At 46.4% G+C, this 15,839-nt stretch overlaps 1 protein-coding gene across 1 annotated transcript; it reads left to right on the forward strand.

Annotated features, from left to right (window-relative positions):
• Positions 1-1,611: 1,611 nt before the first annotated feature.
• On the forward strand, positions 1,612-9,608 carry CUNH19orf85 (chromosome unknown C19orf85 homolog). Its single transcript, XM_055595712.1, has 2 exons — positions 1,612-1,784; positions 9,095-9,608. Exons 1-2 carry the CDS (start codon positions 1,612-1,614, stop codon positions 9,606-9,608), a joined length of 687 nt encoding a protein of 228 aa, XP_055451687.1.
• Positions 9,609-15,839: the final 6,231 nt, after the last annotated feature.

Below are 15,839 nucleotides of genomic sequence, written 5' to 3' on the forward strand. Positions count from 1 at the left end.
TCTCTCTCTCTCTCTCTCTCTCTCTCCCCCTCACTCCCTCTCACAGGACTGAGCCTGGTGAAGATGGAAAGGCTGCCACAGCAACAGTGAGAAGCATTCAGAGAATGGAGTGTGTTGCTGTACTCTTGGAATCCCAGAACCTGGGGAGGTGGGGACAGGAGGACCAGAAAGTTCAGAGACATTCTCAGCTAAATATTGAACGAAAATGGGGACATGACTGCTCCTGCCTATGGTTGCGGATAGGATTTATTGTACATATGGGGAAATTGCACAGCCAGAGGCATCTGGAAGGGTCCAGACTAAACCAGGCCATGGCAGTGGGGGGGGGGGGGAAGCACATGAGAACCAAAAGAGAGCTTGTGGATGAAGAGAATGCCAAAATGGCTGAGTTATGCAGGAATCAGAAGCTGGGAGAAGGAAAGCGAATTCCCTAGGTCGGGAGAGGTTTAGGATAGGGAAGAGCCACAGACCCTGTCTCAAAAAAACAAAACAAAACAGAAACATAAAAGCCTAAGAGACACAAGGAGTCTAAGAGACCCTGAGAGGAGCCAAAAAAGACCAACATGGTGATGGAATCAGAGACACTAGAGAGGAGGGAAGGGTAGACACCAGGGAAATTCTGAGGAGTGTGGCAGGGACAGTATAAGGATGAAAGAAGTAGATTGACAGCCATGAAGCTTGTGAGAATGAGGAACTTTTTAGAGGTGGGAGAAATAGAAGGAACTAGAGACACTGGATCGATGGAGACCCTGAGTACCCCCAATATAGGTGTCTGTCACAGAGGGCTGAGTCTGACTCTCAGCACTGCGAACCAAGCTCTATGCCCAGCACCATCATCAGGCAGCTCACAACTGCCTGTAACTCCTTCTCCCAGGGATCTAATGTCCTCCACCCAAAATGGCGCTCACATGCACGTACCCTCACACAGACATACATGCATAAAAATAAATCTCTGAACCACCAAAATCCCCCACCCCCATCACAGTGTTTTCTTCTCCCCACCCCTGGGAACTCTAACCTGGTCCCCTGCTCACTCCACTGGGTGATTCTCAGGATTTAGCAGCCAGAGCCCCTGAGATACCAAGAGACCAAGGCCTCAATTTCTCCTTAATGATTCTGGCCCTGGGGTGTTGGGGTGAGCCTGGGCATGGTGGGCTGATGTGGAGTGTCTGACCAACACCTGGAGGTGCTGGCACCCCTCTCCTTCCAGCCACCAACAAGCCGCTCCACACATCTCCTTTTAAAGGCTCTCAACATTAATCGCTGCGATTGACTGCGCCTTGCCTGGCCTTGCTAACGAGGCTTTTGTCCCCTTAATTGGCTATCTCCAAGAGCTTTTCTCTGCCTCAGCACCGACGCTTCCCTGTTTTATATCCCAGGCCCAACTATGTGTTAATTGGGCATGTAGGAGATGTGTTGAGCACCCCCTTCCAGCCCCTCACCTGCCGTCATCAGCGGTCATCAGCGTCCAGCATTCACGGTGGGACAGACACAGCGTGAGGTCGCACCCTAATTGCCAGGGTGTCTTCTCATTCTGCAAAACCAGAACTTGACTCCTGTCCCATTTGAGGGTGATTTCTGATCTGCACTGTGACTCCTGAGCAACCGGCCATGCACCCTGGGTCCCCTGTAGTCCCTGAGGTCTTCGAGCCTGGGCCCCGAGAGCTGTGTGCCTTTGTGAGCGGGGCTTCGGCCCACATGCTGAGAGCCCTGCAGCCCAGGCGTACCCGGCCCCCCAAGCGCAGGCCCAATCACCGGAGGTTTCTACACAACCAGATCTGCAGGTGAGGGGTACTGGGAGGGAGGCTCTGGGTAGGCACCGAGAGGCCCCAAGTTTGGAGCATCATTTTGTGTGCATTTCCGTGCTCCTTGTCGGTGCTAGAATCAACATCCATCACTGAGCAAAACCAATGATATCTCCAGCCTCCACAGAGCCCGAGTCCTGGTGGGGAGGCAGAAGGTAAGAAATGGCCTGAATAAAATAAGTGTAGCCAGGCATTGTGGCACACGGCTGTAATCCTAACAAGCCTAAGGCGGAAACAGGATGGTCGCTGCAAGTTTGCTGCCAGTTTACGTACCATGTAAGAGGCCAGCCAGGTTACATAACAAGGCACCACGGTGTGGATGTACCTTGAAAAGAAGAATCTAGAGTGAGTGGATCTCGGCTGTCCAACCAGATCCCATTAAGAGAGAATCCCAACAAAGCTTCCAGGTGCCAACTGGCAGAGAGGCAGTGGTTAACAGGTAAGGGGTCCCATTCGGAGAGCACAAAAAGTCCTGGAGCTAAGTACAAGCTAGTGAATACTGGGAAGATATGGTGGCATGTGCCTATAATCCCAACCCTAGAGAGGCCGAGGGCGGAGGGTTGCTGCTAGCTCCATTCAGCCTGCTCTATATAGGAAGCACAAGGCCGTCCTGGACTACATAGTGAGATCTTGTTGTCTAGGAAGTTACAGGGGCCTGACAGATGACAGGAAAGTATGTATTTTATTAGGTTGATAGGAAAGGAACTGTAGTTTTGAACTATGTATTTTGAATCATTATAAGTAGACTCATCAAACATCTAGATTTCAAAAGTGGTACAAATTGGGCTGTGAGGTTTTTGCCTCATCAGCCAGATTCACCTGACCCTCTGGACAACTGACTTCTGCTTTCTCAAGCAGCTTCATATATCAGTGGTTCTCAGCCTGTGTGGTCACGAGCCCTTTGGAGTCACATATAAGATATTTACATTATGATCCATAACAGTAGCAAAACTACAGTTATGAAGTAGTACAAATAATTTTATGGTTGGGGTCACCAGAACATGAGAAACTGTATTAAAATGGGTTGCAGCATTAAGAAGGTTGAGAATCACTGCCATATATGGTATTTTAAAAGTTATTTTTAATTAGGCATATTCTGTGTATGGATAAAAAATAGTTTCCTTGAGACAGGTTTGTGTGTGTGTGTGTGTGTGTGTGTGTGTGTGTGTGTGTGTGTGTAGCCCTGGCTGTCCTGGACTCAATTCATAGAAAAGGCTGGCCTTGAACTCACATTGATCTGCCTGCCTCTGCCTCCCTGAGTGCTAGGGTTAAAGGCGTGCACCACCACACCTGGCTAAGACACACCTTTTTATTCAAAACACGAACTATAATAATCAATACATTTTTGCCAAGGAGAAGGATTATTTATTATTATTGTTTTTGTAGTGTAAAAATTCAGGCTTGGAGGGGCTAGACAGAGGGGGTTTTGTTTGTTTGTTTGTTTGGTTGGTTGGTTGGTTGGTTCGTTTTGGTTTTGGTTTTTAGAGACAGGGTTTCTCTGTGTAGCCTTGACTATCCTGGACTTGCTTTGTAGACCATTCGGCCTCAAACTCACAGAGATCTGTCTGCCTCTGCCTCTGCCTCCCTGAATGCTGGGGGTATAGGCATGTGCCACTGTGCCTGGCTAGACAGAAAGGTTAAGGGTTAAGAGGGAGTGCTGCTCTCCCATAGGACTCAAGTTCAGTTCCCAGCACCTATATTAGATTGCACACAACCACCTGTATCTAAACAGCTCCAGGAGATCTGAAGCCCCCTTCTGGCCTCCATAGGCAACTACACTCATGCATACACTCACACACACACATACACATACACCATACACATAATTGAAATACATCTTTAGAAGCCATATGTGGGCTTCCTCTGAGCAGGGGTCTACATCCTCTCCATGTACAGTCCTTGGTTGGAGTATCTGTCTCTACAGGACCACCTGGGCCTAGTTTTTTTGGTTCTGTTGGTCTCCTTGTAGAGTTCCTGTCCCCTCCAGGTCTTTCTATCTCTCTCTTCTTCCATAAGTTTTCCTGCACTCTGCCCAAAGTTTAGCCTGATAGGCTAGGATCAGATGGAAGGGGAAGAGGACCGCCCCTATCAGTGGACTGAGGAAGGAGCATAGAGGGAGAAGACAGAGGGAGGGTGGGACTGGGAGGAAACAAGGGAGGGGGCTACAGATGGAATACAAAGTGAATAAATTATAATAAATAAATTAATTAATTAAAAATGAAATTAGTTGGAAGATAAAAGAGGGGAATGTGTAGTGTTGGAGGGGAGGTGAGAGCATATAAAAAGGGCAGATGATAGTAAAAGAACATATTCATGGAATGAGAAATAACTGTTATAAAAAACATTATCTGTACAATTAGAGTATTTTCAAAATGGGAAAATTATTATGGAAAAAAGAAAAGGAACCATATATGAAGGTGCTTGAAGAAGTGGCAGTCAGTTGTCCAGAGGTCAGGTGATATGGCAGATGAAGCAAAACCTCACAGCCCAATTCATTCCACTCTTAAAAATTGGATTATTGGTGAGAAGTCAGGCATTGTGGTGGAAAAGAACTGAGCCTTTTCTGTTGGCCCATGCCAGCCTTAGGAATCAAAGTTCCAGGTGCATCTCAGGGACTTGCCAAGCCTGCTTCTCAGATTCAAAATGCTTAGGGGATGAGACTGGCTTCAGATTACTGAACTGTAGTGAACTATAATTTTTTTTTTTTTCTCCAAATAGCTTTGGGATGTGCTGTAGAGTTTCTTCTCTGTTGGGCTGGCCATCATCTGTTGTTGTATAAAACCCTTTTTCTTTCTTTCTTTTTTTTTTAAGACAGGGTTTCTCTGTGTCCTAGACTTGATTTGTAGACCAGGCTGGCCTTGAACTCAGAGATCTGCCTACCTCTGCCTCCTGAGTGCTGAGATTAAAGGCATGTACTACCACGCCCAGCTAAAAACCCATTTTTCATTGTATGCCACAGTCCAATCAAGAAATAGTTCTTGATCTTTGCATGGTGTTGCATGCCTTTAATTCTAGCACTTAGGAGGCAAAGGCAGAAGGAGCTTTGTAAGTTCAAGGACAACCTGGTCTACACAGTGAGTTCCAAGACAGCCAAGGCTACATTGTGAGACCTTGTCTCAAACAACAACAAAATAGTTATTTGTTGTATAGAAGAATATGGTTTTAAGTGATTACTCAAATATTTTCCATCAGCTCCTGAAGCACCCTTTATTTGCTTCAAATGCCAAATGGCTTCTAATCTTCTTTGTAAAACTTCTTCAACAACAACTGAAAAGAAGAGGAGGAAGAGAAGGAGGAGGAGGAGAAAAGAAAGAAAGAAAGAAAGAAAGAAAGAAAGAAAGAAAGAAAGAAAGAAAGAAAGAAAGAAATCAAAGAAGTAAAAACAACTTTTGATTTGTTTTGTTTTTGAGACAGAGTCTCTCTGACTGTCCTGGAAATATGTATACCAGACTGGCCTTGAACTCATAGAGATATGCCTGCCTCTTTCTCCTGAGTACTGGGATCAAAGATGTGTGCCATCACACCCTGCAAACCCCGAAAACCCACTGTCTTGTTCCTTTGTCTTGGGCCAAATGCATTGTTGGTGCTGCAAGTTGTCTCTTCTGCTTTATTTGTACCCAAAAAACAAAACAAAAAAGCCACTAACTCAGATTTACTGTTTGTTTAGTGTCCTTTCCATAGTATAAAAACTATAAATAATAAATTAGCAAAATAACATATAAAGTGAGAGATGTGGGTTGAAATGATGTTTAACATAGCCATATGAATTAACAGTGTATTCCAGTATCAAACTTCAAGTTTCAATAATACAAAGCTGGAATTATTTTGTAACAACTTTGTACCATGCTTGCTCAGCAGGAATGAAATTCAGGTTTTATCCTTACTACAACATAAAGCCAGGCATGGCAGCACAGCCTGTAAGCATAGCACCTAGTGGGTGGAGGTGGACTGTGTGTTCCTGGCTGGCCTCAAACACAATTACAGAGCAAAGGCTGACCTTGAACTCCCAATCCTCCTGTTTCAACCATCATGCCACCTCAAAGAAGCAAAAGGATCAGGAATTCAAGGTCATTCTCTGTTACACAAGGATTTCAAGTCCAGCCTGGGCTACACACATGGCCCTGTCTCAAAACCAATCAATCAAACAACAACAACAATAAAAAAAAAAAAAAAAAAAAAAAAAAAACCACAAATTTTACATTATGTAAATTTTTTACCTGGACTTTAAATTTATACTACGTTAGAAGCTGGAAAATGTTATGGAAGAAGAAATGGGATATCAGGAGGTGTGATTGTTTTCAAGGAAGTCTCATTGAGAGAGTGGGTTTGCACAAAGGTTTGGAAAAACAGATGGAAGGGGCTGACTGAGGCAGCAGCCAGAGCCGGTGTGAAGGCACTGAAGGTTGGAGAGAGCAGCTATGATGGCGATGGGGATGATGGTAATGATTGTAGTGACAGTAATGCTGGTGATGGTGATGATAGTGATGGTGATGAAGATTATGATTATGGTGGTAGTGGTGGTGGTGGTGATAGCGTTAGCTGTAACGAAGACGGTGGCAGTGATGACAATTACAATTGTATGACATTTAAGCTTACCATATGCTCTCCTCAGCCCTGGACTCTTGATTCATAAGGAGTTATACTCATCCCCAGTGAGCACACTTCTGATCCTCCTGCCTCCACTGAGCAAGGTGTTTCCAGCCACACCCAGTGTACTCAGTGCTGGAGATCTGACCAGGGATCTGTGCAATAGAAAGCACTCTACTAAGCTATGTTCCCAACCCTAAGGGAGTAATTGTTCCATGCGTGTGTGTGTGTGTGTGTGTGTGTGTGTGTGTGTGTGTGTGTGTGCACGCATGCTGTTGTTGCAAGATTATTTCTTTTTTTTAAGATTTATTTATTTATTTATTTGTTTACTATGTATACAGTGTTCTGCCTGCTTGCTAGAAGAAGGCACCAGATCTCATAATTGATGGTTGTGAGCCACCATGTGGTTGCTGGGAATTGACCTCAGGACCTTTGGAAGAGAAGCCAATGCTCTTAACCTCTGGGCCATCTCTCCAGCCTGAGATTGAGATTGAGTATTTCTATGCATGGTATTCACTATGTGGGCCAGATTGATCTCAAACACTCACTAATCCTCCTGCTTCAGCCTCTAAGAGAATTAAGATTACATATGTGTAGCACTGTGCCCAGCTGATTTTGGATTATTGTTTAATATTCTATCTATCTATCTATCTATCTATCTATCTATCTATCTATCTATCTATCTACTATGCTCTCCCCCCTTCCACCCTGATTCTGGAATTTTGTTGGCATGTTATCTCACATCAACTGTCTGCAAGTTAACTATGTGGCCAAGGATGACATTGAACTCATGATCCTTCTGCTCCCATCTTTCAAGCTGTGGGACTACAGGTGTGTGCCACTGTACCCAGCACACACAGCTGAGGGGGAGTAAAGCTAGCCTGAAATAATCCTACAACAGTCTAATGCTCCACAGTCAGTTGTGCGTAGACTTCATTACAGATGTGGTTTTCCCTCTCTCTTTAAAAACATTTTTTTTTTTTTAAGACAGGATTTCTCTGTGCAGCCTTGGCTGTCCTGGACTCCCTTTGTAGACCAGGCTGGCCTCGAACTCACAGAGTTCTGCCTCTGCCTCCCTGTGTGCTGGGATTATAGGTGTTTGCCACCATACCCAGCTGACTCTCTTTTAAATTTTACTTTAAAAATTGGTGTACTAATTAAATTAGCATACAAAGTAATTGCTTTCCTCATAAGATTTTCTTAAGTTTTAAAGATTTATTGATTTTATTATTTTATGTGAGTGTTTTGCCTGTGTATATGTGTGTGCACCACATGCATGCAAGGCCCCCAGAGGCCAGAAGAGGGCGTCAGCTTCCTTTGCACTGGAGTTACAGATGGTCATAAATGTCCATGCATGCTGGGAATGCAAGTGGGTTCTCTGCAAGAGCAGCCTGTGCTGTGGACCTCAACTATGGGTTTGTAAACATACTTAGTTTGGGTTGATCTCCCCACCTTGTGTCTCTCCCCCATCTCCCTGCCCCTCCCCACCTGTACCCTATCACCCACACCCCTCTTTCCTCTGTGTCACAGGTGTTCTACACCCTCCACAGCTCCCTCCCCAGGGCCTCATTTCTCCCTTTATGTTCCTTTTCCAGTTTCCTGGCCTCAACCCACACTCACTCCTATACATACAGATTAATAGCTATGGGTCAGCTCGACAGCTCAGCAGGTCTTTGTACTTGCAAGCAAGCCTGAGTTACTGAGTAAAATAAAAGGAACAGAGCTGAAGAGATGGCTCATGGTTAAAATAACCACTCTTCAAGAGGCCCGAGTTCAGTTCTCAGCTGTGCCTTTGATCCCAGCATTCAGGGAGGCAGAAGCAGGCAGACTGCTGTGAGTTCAAGGCCAGGCTGGTCTACAAATTGAGTCCTCGACAGCCAAGGCTACATAGAGAAACCCTGTCTTGAAACAACAAAAACCCCAAAAAAACAAAAACAGAGTTCAGTTCTCAACACACATGCCAGGTAGCTCAGAGCCACCTCTAACCCTCCCCTGGCCTCTACAGGCACCCAGATAAACTCATATAAATATATGAAAAAAGGCAGAAACTCAAATAAAGCTGCCCTCTGACCTTCATGTGTAGTGTGGAGAGAGGGAACATACATTCAAAATAAATGTTTTTAAAAGTTATTTAAAATAACTTTTAATTTTAATAACTTAATTTTTAGAAATAAAAGAATTTGGGGGGACACAATTCATCCCCAGTTGTTTATGAAATCATCCATGTGACTGCTGTGGGGGTGGAAGTGCCAGGAGAGATCAGTGTTATAGCTTCTGGCAAAAGACAGGAGGGAGCGAGGGAGTGGGCAAAAATTTCAGACTGCGCACTCATCAACATGGCGGCGCACGCTAGCCCACGCTAGCCCACAGCTCCCCTTTGGATTGACTGGAAAGGCGCTCTTTGCCTGAGACCGTTCACTCTTACGTGCTGGAATAGGGCTCTAATAAATCTTCACTGTCAAGATGCTCCCACCTGGGGTTAGCCTAAAGACACTTCCTTGTGTAGTGCACAACCCCACAGCGATCCAGACTTCCCTGGAAAGACATACTGACCTGTCAGACTCAAGAAAATGCAAGCAGGGCCCAGGAAGCGAGGGAGAAGGAGGAGGGAAAGGACTTGGCTCTCTGGTGAAGTGCAGAGTACTCAAGAAGGGGTCTTGGGTAGGCCTACAGCTGAATCTCCCCACCCCCTCTCTCTCCAGGCAGTTTGCCAAGATTGAAGCTGCCACCCAGCACCTGGCCCTGTCCATCCTGTCTCAAAAACCACCTGCCCGGAGACCACCACCCCGAAGGCCACCTCCACCAGCGCCTCCATCCCCCTTCGTGGGGGTGGCATGTGCTGAGGCCCCCATGGAAGTGCCTCAGGACAGCCCCAGCCCGAGCCTAGCTGCCCTGGACGCCTCGACCCTTGACCTATTTGATGACATTCTGCTTACTCCTACATCTCCCTTGGTGACTCCTGACAGCTTCTGCCAGACTCTCACTGCTGGTAGTCCCCAGGTGACATCTGATTTCATCTCTCACACTCTGGGCCCAGGAGACCAGAGACAACCAAGCCTGATACAGGCTCCAAGGTTCTCCAGTCCTCTGCTCCCTCCCCAGAATGCCCATGGGGGAAGCCAGCCTGCAGCTCCAGGCTGGGGTTGGGTGGAAAGTTGGGAGGCACCTGGTGCCTGGGATCCTCAGGGAATCCTAGATGGCTGGGGAACACTTTGAAACCCACTTACAATACAGGCCACACCCATCTCTCAGGCCCAACCAACCTCTCTTCACCTGACAGACCTGAGACTATAGCTCAGTTGGTAGAGTGCTTGCCTATCATGCAAGAAGCCCTGGGTTCCTTGCCCAGAACCCCATAAACATCTAAAATAAACCCAAGCCCAGACTCCCACTGTGCACCAGAGCTGTGCTCCCAGACCCAGGGCCATCTGTGTCCACTTTAAGGACCCCTTGCATATCTCTTGCTTATCACATACGAAGAAGATGAAGGACTCTGGGAGGATCCCTGCACATGAATTTTCCTTTCTTCCTTCCCTGTGGCTGGGTTTTCCTTTCATACCTTCCCCTACACTGAATGAAGGTGTGTCCCTGTATTTTCAATAACTTGCTGGCAGAGCTAAGTGTTGGCAGAATATTTGGTACTGTCTCCTCTATGGCCTGTCATCAGCTTTCTATATGTAAATGCTTGTCCTTCCTCACCTGCCCAAAAGAAGTTTATTATGTTAAAAAGCAAGCTGCTCAATGCCAAAGGGCCCTCAATACCAAGGGACAACCCAAAGAGATGAATCTGGCATTGTCCTCCTGCTGATTGGTTCAGACTGGAATGTGGCTTTTTGCATAATAAAGAGCTGGTGGCTGGGCTGGGGCAGAGGCAGAACCACTAGGAGAGACACGGTTTAAGTTAGAGGCTGAGTGTCTGCCCCAGCAAAAGGCCAACAGCTGAAACTATATAGATGCCTCTGTGTCTATATTATTAAGTTGAGATCTTCGAAAGCCCTGTAATACTAGGTTGCTCTCTCTCCTCCACCCCACTCTAGTCTGCATGCTGTCTGTTCTGTGTCAATAGTCCCCCAATTCCACGGAGCATTGCTATGGGCCAGGCCCGGAAATCGGTGTTAGGATTCTGTGCAAACAATGAAGACAAGATTTCCAGCCTCATTTTCATGCCAATACACAAGAGCCCACAGAGAACTTTAAACAGCAAGAAGAATTAACAGTATATGATTGGAATGAGCATCACGATACAAATATAATGCTGCTGACTCAGTGGCTCCTGGACATTGTATGTGCAGGGAGGTCCTGCAATGCCAAGCAAAATCAGACTGTAGGAAGGCATTAGGCTCTGGGAGCAGGAACAGCACAGCAGAGGCCGAGAGATCAGACTCTGAGGATGAGAGACCAAAGGATTAAGAATCAGTGGCTATTATTTTAAAGTTTAAAGCACAAGCCTTTAGAAAGGCCAGCCAAGAGGAGATATGTTCCAGGAAAGGTTTCCTGGAAGAACTGGCCTTAATGCCCTGAGGGGAAGAACTAGCTTTACTGCACTCTTTCCTGCCCACTGGAGATACAGTTGCTAGGAAACTGGCCCATTCCCCCTAGGAAGGGAAGCCAGACAATTAATGGTTTAGGGGCCTTCCTATAGCCAATCAATTCAAAATGCAACATCCCTTTTTGTGTTTCAACCAATAGATGCTTGCCAGGCAGGAATCCAGAATCTTTAAATCACCCAACTAACATGAGCATGAGGCTATCAGCTCTCACTGCCCAAGCTGTAGCTTGTAATAAAAAGATCCTCACATGTTTTGCAAGGGACTGGACTCCTGGTGGTGGTCTTTTGGGGTCTCAAGATTCGGACACAACAAGGACACTAACAGAGGCCAGTATAGCTGGAAGGTTTTGAGTGTGGAGAGGGAGTAAGAGGTAAAGCCTGTCATGAGTTGAGGAAATTTTAAACTTAGTTTTTATTATGAGTCACTTCTTTTATTTTTAGACAGTGATAAGATTGCAGGCCTGTGCCATCATGCCTCCCACTCATCTCTTAGGGTCTTAGTGTCCCTTACAGGTGCTATCTAGTCTTTCTGTCCTGACCAGGGCAGGTCCCACTCCTGAGAGCCAACATCAGCTGTCTCTCTTATCCATTCATCTACTGGAGCTCCTCATGCTTTTAATGATCTAATTGCTCTCTTACATTCCATATTTGAATTTTCAAATGCCAAGATCTAGATCAACTTTCTGGTTTCAGGATCTGGTCTGGCTCTATTGAAAGCATAAGTCAATCTCTGTAATTCAAGTGTGACATCAAACTGGATTTGCTCTTGTAAATCAGCATAACGTGCTTCACCAAGCAGCTAGTCCTTAACAACATTTATCCTGCTTGCTTTATTACAGTGTTCCATTTTCATGGCTTTGTCCCTCCACCACGATAACCATTGCAATTGCTGACAAGCTTCTAGAACAACTGACACCAAACTCTTCCAATCTTTGGGAATAAGTCTGTTTTGCATAGCCCAATTATTTATCCTTGTTTAATGAATGGTGACTGCATCCCATATCTTAAAATAGACTCTTTAAACTCTTTTAAATCTAGCATGTCTATTGGATGCGATGTCATCTCATCATAAGCCTCTTCACCATCATTAGCAGGCATATGCTACACAAAGACTGGAAAGGCTGATGGTGGCTGTATAGGCCTAGACAACTCCTCTGGTGGTGTACCTGGCTCGAAAGGAACATGATTATCCTGTACAGCCTTCTGCTCTTCCCAGGCACTTGCCTCATGGAAGTGCTATGGACACTGGGTAGCAAAAGTGTGTGGAGCAGGGCGAGGCTGCTGCAGCCTGTCTTCCAGCCTATTTTGTTTCCCTCTTTCATGGGACCATGAAAGAGGGAAGACACCAAGATTGAGCCCCGTTTTTTCCTCCCACTGACTCCTTTTGCTTTCCAAGCACCTCACCCTCTATTCGCAAACTTTCTAGGAGCACAGCCAACACTGCAATCCTTTTTAACGCCAGAGAATTGATTTTCAGCTTTCTCCCCAATCTTTTTCAAAATGGAATAAATGAAGACTACAAAAGAAAATCAGAACCCCCCCACCTCTGGGCTGCTATTTTGCCAGTCTCCTTAGACAACATTGCCAAACCATTAAAACCTGACAATTCCGCCATTACCTTAGAAGCAAAGTTACCCACTGTGCCTAAGCCATGCTGGTTACCACCTGAAGGCTTAGATTTTTCAGCAAACCTACTTTATTTAGGATTCTTATACGTAGGCCTTTTTAGAAGTAGTTCTTTGGGATGAGTCCATTCTTCCTTGTCCAGATACCAGTGTTTTGCCCAGTTCATGAACCCCAAAAGATCAGAAATAAATAGACTCTGCTGTAAATACATGAGGTTCTTTTTATTATAAATCATTACAAGCTGCAGCTTGGCTCACACCCCGCCCGCACTACCGAAACGGTGAGAGCCGAGAGAGCCCCAAGCTCAGGTTAGTTGGGTGATTTAAAGATTCTGGTCCCTCCCAGCATGCCCAAGGCAGGGGCAATTCCTGCCTGGCAAGCATCTATTGGTCAAAATGCTGCATTTTGAATTGATTGGCTATAGTAAGGTCCCCAGACCATTAATGATCTGGTGTCCCTCCCTAGGGGGATGGGCCAGTTTCCTAGCAACTGTATCTCTAATGGGTGGGGAAAGAATGCAGGAAGGTGTTTCTTCCCCTCAGGGCATTACTGGACTTCTCCACTCAGCTAGTTCAGGCCTTAAATATTAATAGCTGCTGATTGTTAATCTTTTGGTCTCTCACCAGCAGCCCAGCCCAAAGGCCAACACCAAACAGCAACATGAATCAGCATGATTCAGCAGATCAGGTCAAGTCAGGGAAAGCCACAAGACTCAGTTGGATTGCCCTGAGAAGTTCTCTGGAACATTTCTTTCTTTGAAGTCGACTGTCGAAGCACAAAGATCAGTGTAGCAATGTTGATCCAAAAAGCAATGTCCGTGGGCTTCTATATATCTCCTCTCCTCAGAGTCCACTCACAGATGTTCTCAACTGGCCAAAGTCATGCCCCTCAAATGAGAAAGCTCAAGGCAAAACAATCACATGCCTTCTCATAAGCCAGCCTCCAGCAAAATATCACATGACTCTACTGAGTCTTCAAAGAAAGTAGAAACTTCCACTTCATCCCACCTTCCTGGGTCTCTTTGTCCTAGACAAACATCCTAGGGTAGGGTTGGGGTACTGCCCTTTCCTTTTCCAGCTCTTAAGCCCAGAAGGAAGGTCTGGGATTCCTCAGTAAGGAGCTACAGGGAGTGGGCTCCAGATCTCTGGAAGGCAAGGCTCAAAGCTGGCCTGCAGTGGCCCCTGCTGTGGCTAGGGCAGCATACTCTTGCCAGCCCAGTGCTAGCTGGTTTATCAAACCAGGCAGGACCTGAACACACGAGCTTGTGGTTTGGGGATGCTCCACAAGGGGGCGCCAGTGTCTGGAATCACTCCAGCTGGGTGCTGGCTTTATGTTTTGAGGGTCGCCAGGTATACACCCGTCAGCCTTTTCTTGTCCTTAGTCCCCGCAGTGGTGGAAGGAAGTGATGGTGTGGTGGGAGAGCATACATTCAATTATTCAACAAAAACTGAAAAATGAACACTTATGTGTAGAATCTGGGAATGCAGCAGCCAGCTATTCCTGGAGGATCTGGAAGGAAAACGTCCACAAACCAGAAAATAAGAAAGCACCAGCGCAGGAGGGACCCTGGGAGCTGAAAGATAGAGTGATATAAAAGTAGGGGAGGGGTGCTACTTCCATGAAAACACCCTCTCTGAGGGTGTCAGGCATCTACCATGGAATCCATGGAGGTCCCTGGTTTTCAAGGCCAGCATAATCTGCAGACCTAGTCCCAAGAGTCTTCAATGATCACATCAGATCCAAACTTAGGTGTCTTTCCTTTATTAGGATTCTCCAGAGAAACAAACAAGGATGAGTAAAATCAAGTATTATCCTTCAGCCAGCTGACCGATCATCCTACAAAGACATCAACAGATGGACATGGATAAACACACCAACCCAGCTATCTCTCTCCAAAAACAGAGATTATAAAGAATTACTTCATGGAATTTTGAAATCTGAGACATCCCAGAAATTTCTGTGACTTCCTCTCTCTCTTAGCATGCGATGATTCTGCTGGCCCACCCTCAGGGACCTAGCAATTGCTTGGGTCATAACCTGCCACTCAGGTCAAGTGCAACAGATATTAAGGGGACCACCCGCCACCATAGCTCTCTCTCAGCTCCCAGCTTTCTCTCTCTCCCTTTTTCCATCCTTGGCATCCCCCTTCTCTTAGACTCTTTTGTCTGCCTGTCTACTTGTCCACCTGTCTGCCTCTACCCCTTCTCCAGGTCCTCACTCCTTTCCCTTCCCCCAGTAGACCTTATACCAGATCTGCTGCATGGCATAATTTGTCAGGGGCCACCCTGGCATGGGCTCCACTATCGCACCCCTCCTGCAATCCTATTTCATAACACCTTCCCCTGCTTCCATGTAATCTGAGCTCTGTCTTTCTAGCTTTAGTTCAGGCAATCAATCTTGGTCTTCAAATATCACATGGAAATTTCCAGAAATAAACCATTCGTTAAATCTGTGTGCCATTCTGAGTGATGACAAACTCTTATACCATCCATCCACTCCTCGCCACTAGAAAACAACTCTTTTGTGTGGTGTATCCATGCTGTATATGCCCCTCCCCAGCTAGTCCCTTAGTGATCATCTCAGTTCCATAGTGCTTGTGTGTTCCAGCATCCCTCATTTTACCTGCTGAAAGTGGTAACCGGGTAGAAAAAGGCAAACTCATTTGAAAGACTCCTCTGAAAAGAACAGTGCATCTGTGTTTTCAAAGACCTCTCCAACACCCTGGTGTCTCCATTGCCACCTGGGTTTCCCCTCGATAGCTTTATGGGCTGCCCAGTCAAGAGCTCCATGAAGGAAATCTGTGCACACACACAGTCTGGCTCTCCAGGTCCCTCTCAAGTACCCTGGTACAAGCCTGCACGGTGCTGTACAGCTGAATGGGTGCATGTCCAGAGGAAGAGCTGTTTAGGGAAATGTTTTCCCAGGTTTAGTCATGTGGGTGGGTGCTCAGAGGCCTTTGCAAGTGCAGTAACAGGGGTGAGGGGGGTAGGGCAGCAGGGTAGCAGAGCTTGGATTTGAACGCCCGCAGAATGCAGCGTGTCATGGAGGCAGGCCAGCAGGGCTGGTGTAAGTACCACCTGAGACGGAGACGGCCGGAAGTCTTACTTCAAGATGCACACACTGCCCTACCACGCAGATGCCGCCTGTGTTTGGCCCCGCTAGGGGCTGAGCAGAGGCACCCACAGCCCTCACCTACTGAAGCCTCATCTCCTTCTAATACCTGCACACCCCAGTAGCCCCGGTGACGCTCTGCAAACCCAATAACAGTTCAG

This window comes from Psammomys obesus, unplaced genomic scaffold (assembly GCF_907164565.1).
Source record: "Psammomys obesus unplaced genomic scaffold, mPsaObe1.curated_primary_1811, whole genome shotgun sequence".
NCBI lineage: Eukaryota > Metazoa > Chordata > Mammalia > Rodentia > Muridae > Psammomys > Psammomys obesus.

Excerpts from the sequence above, each read along its gene's own strand:
- CUNH19orf85 (XM_055595712.1), top strand. The coding sequence starts at position 1,612 with ATGCACCCTGGGTCCCCTGTAGTCCCTGAGGTCTTCGAGCCTGGGCCC. Across the intron at positions 1,785-9,094 it reads CTACACAACCAGATCTGCAG|GCAGTTTGCCAAGATTGAAG; the intron begins GTGAGGGGTACT and ends CTCTCTCTCCAG.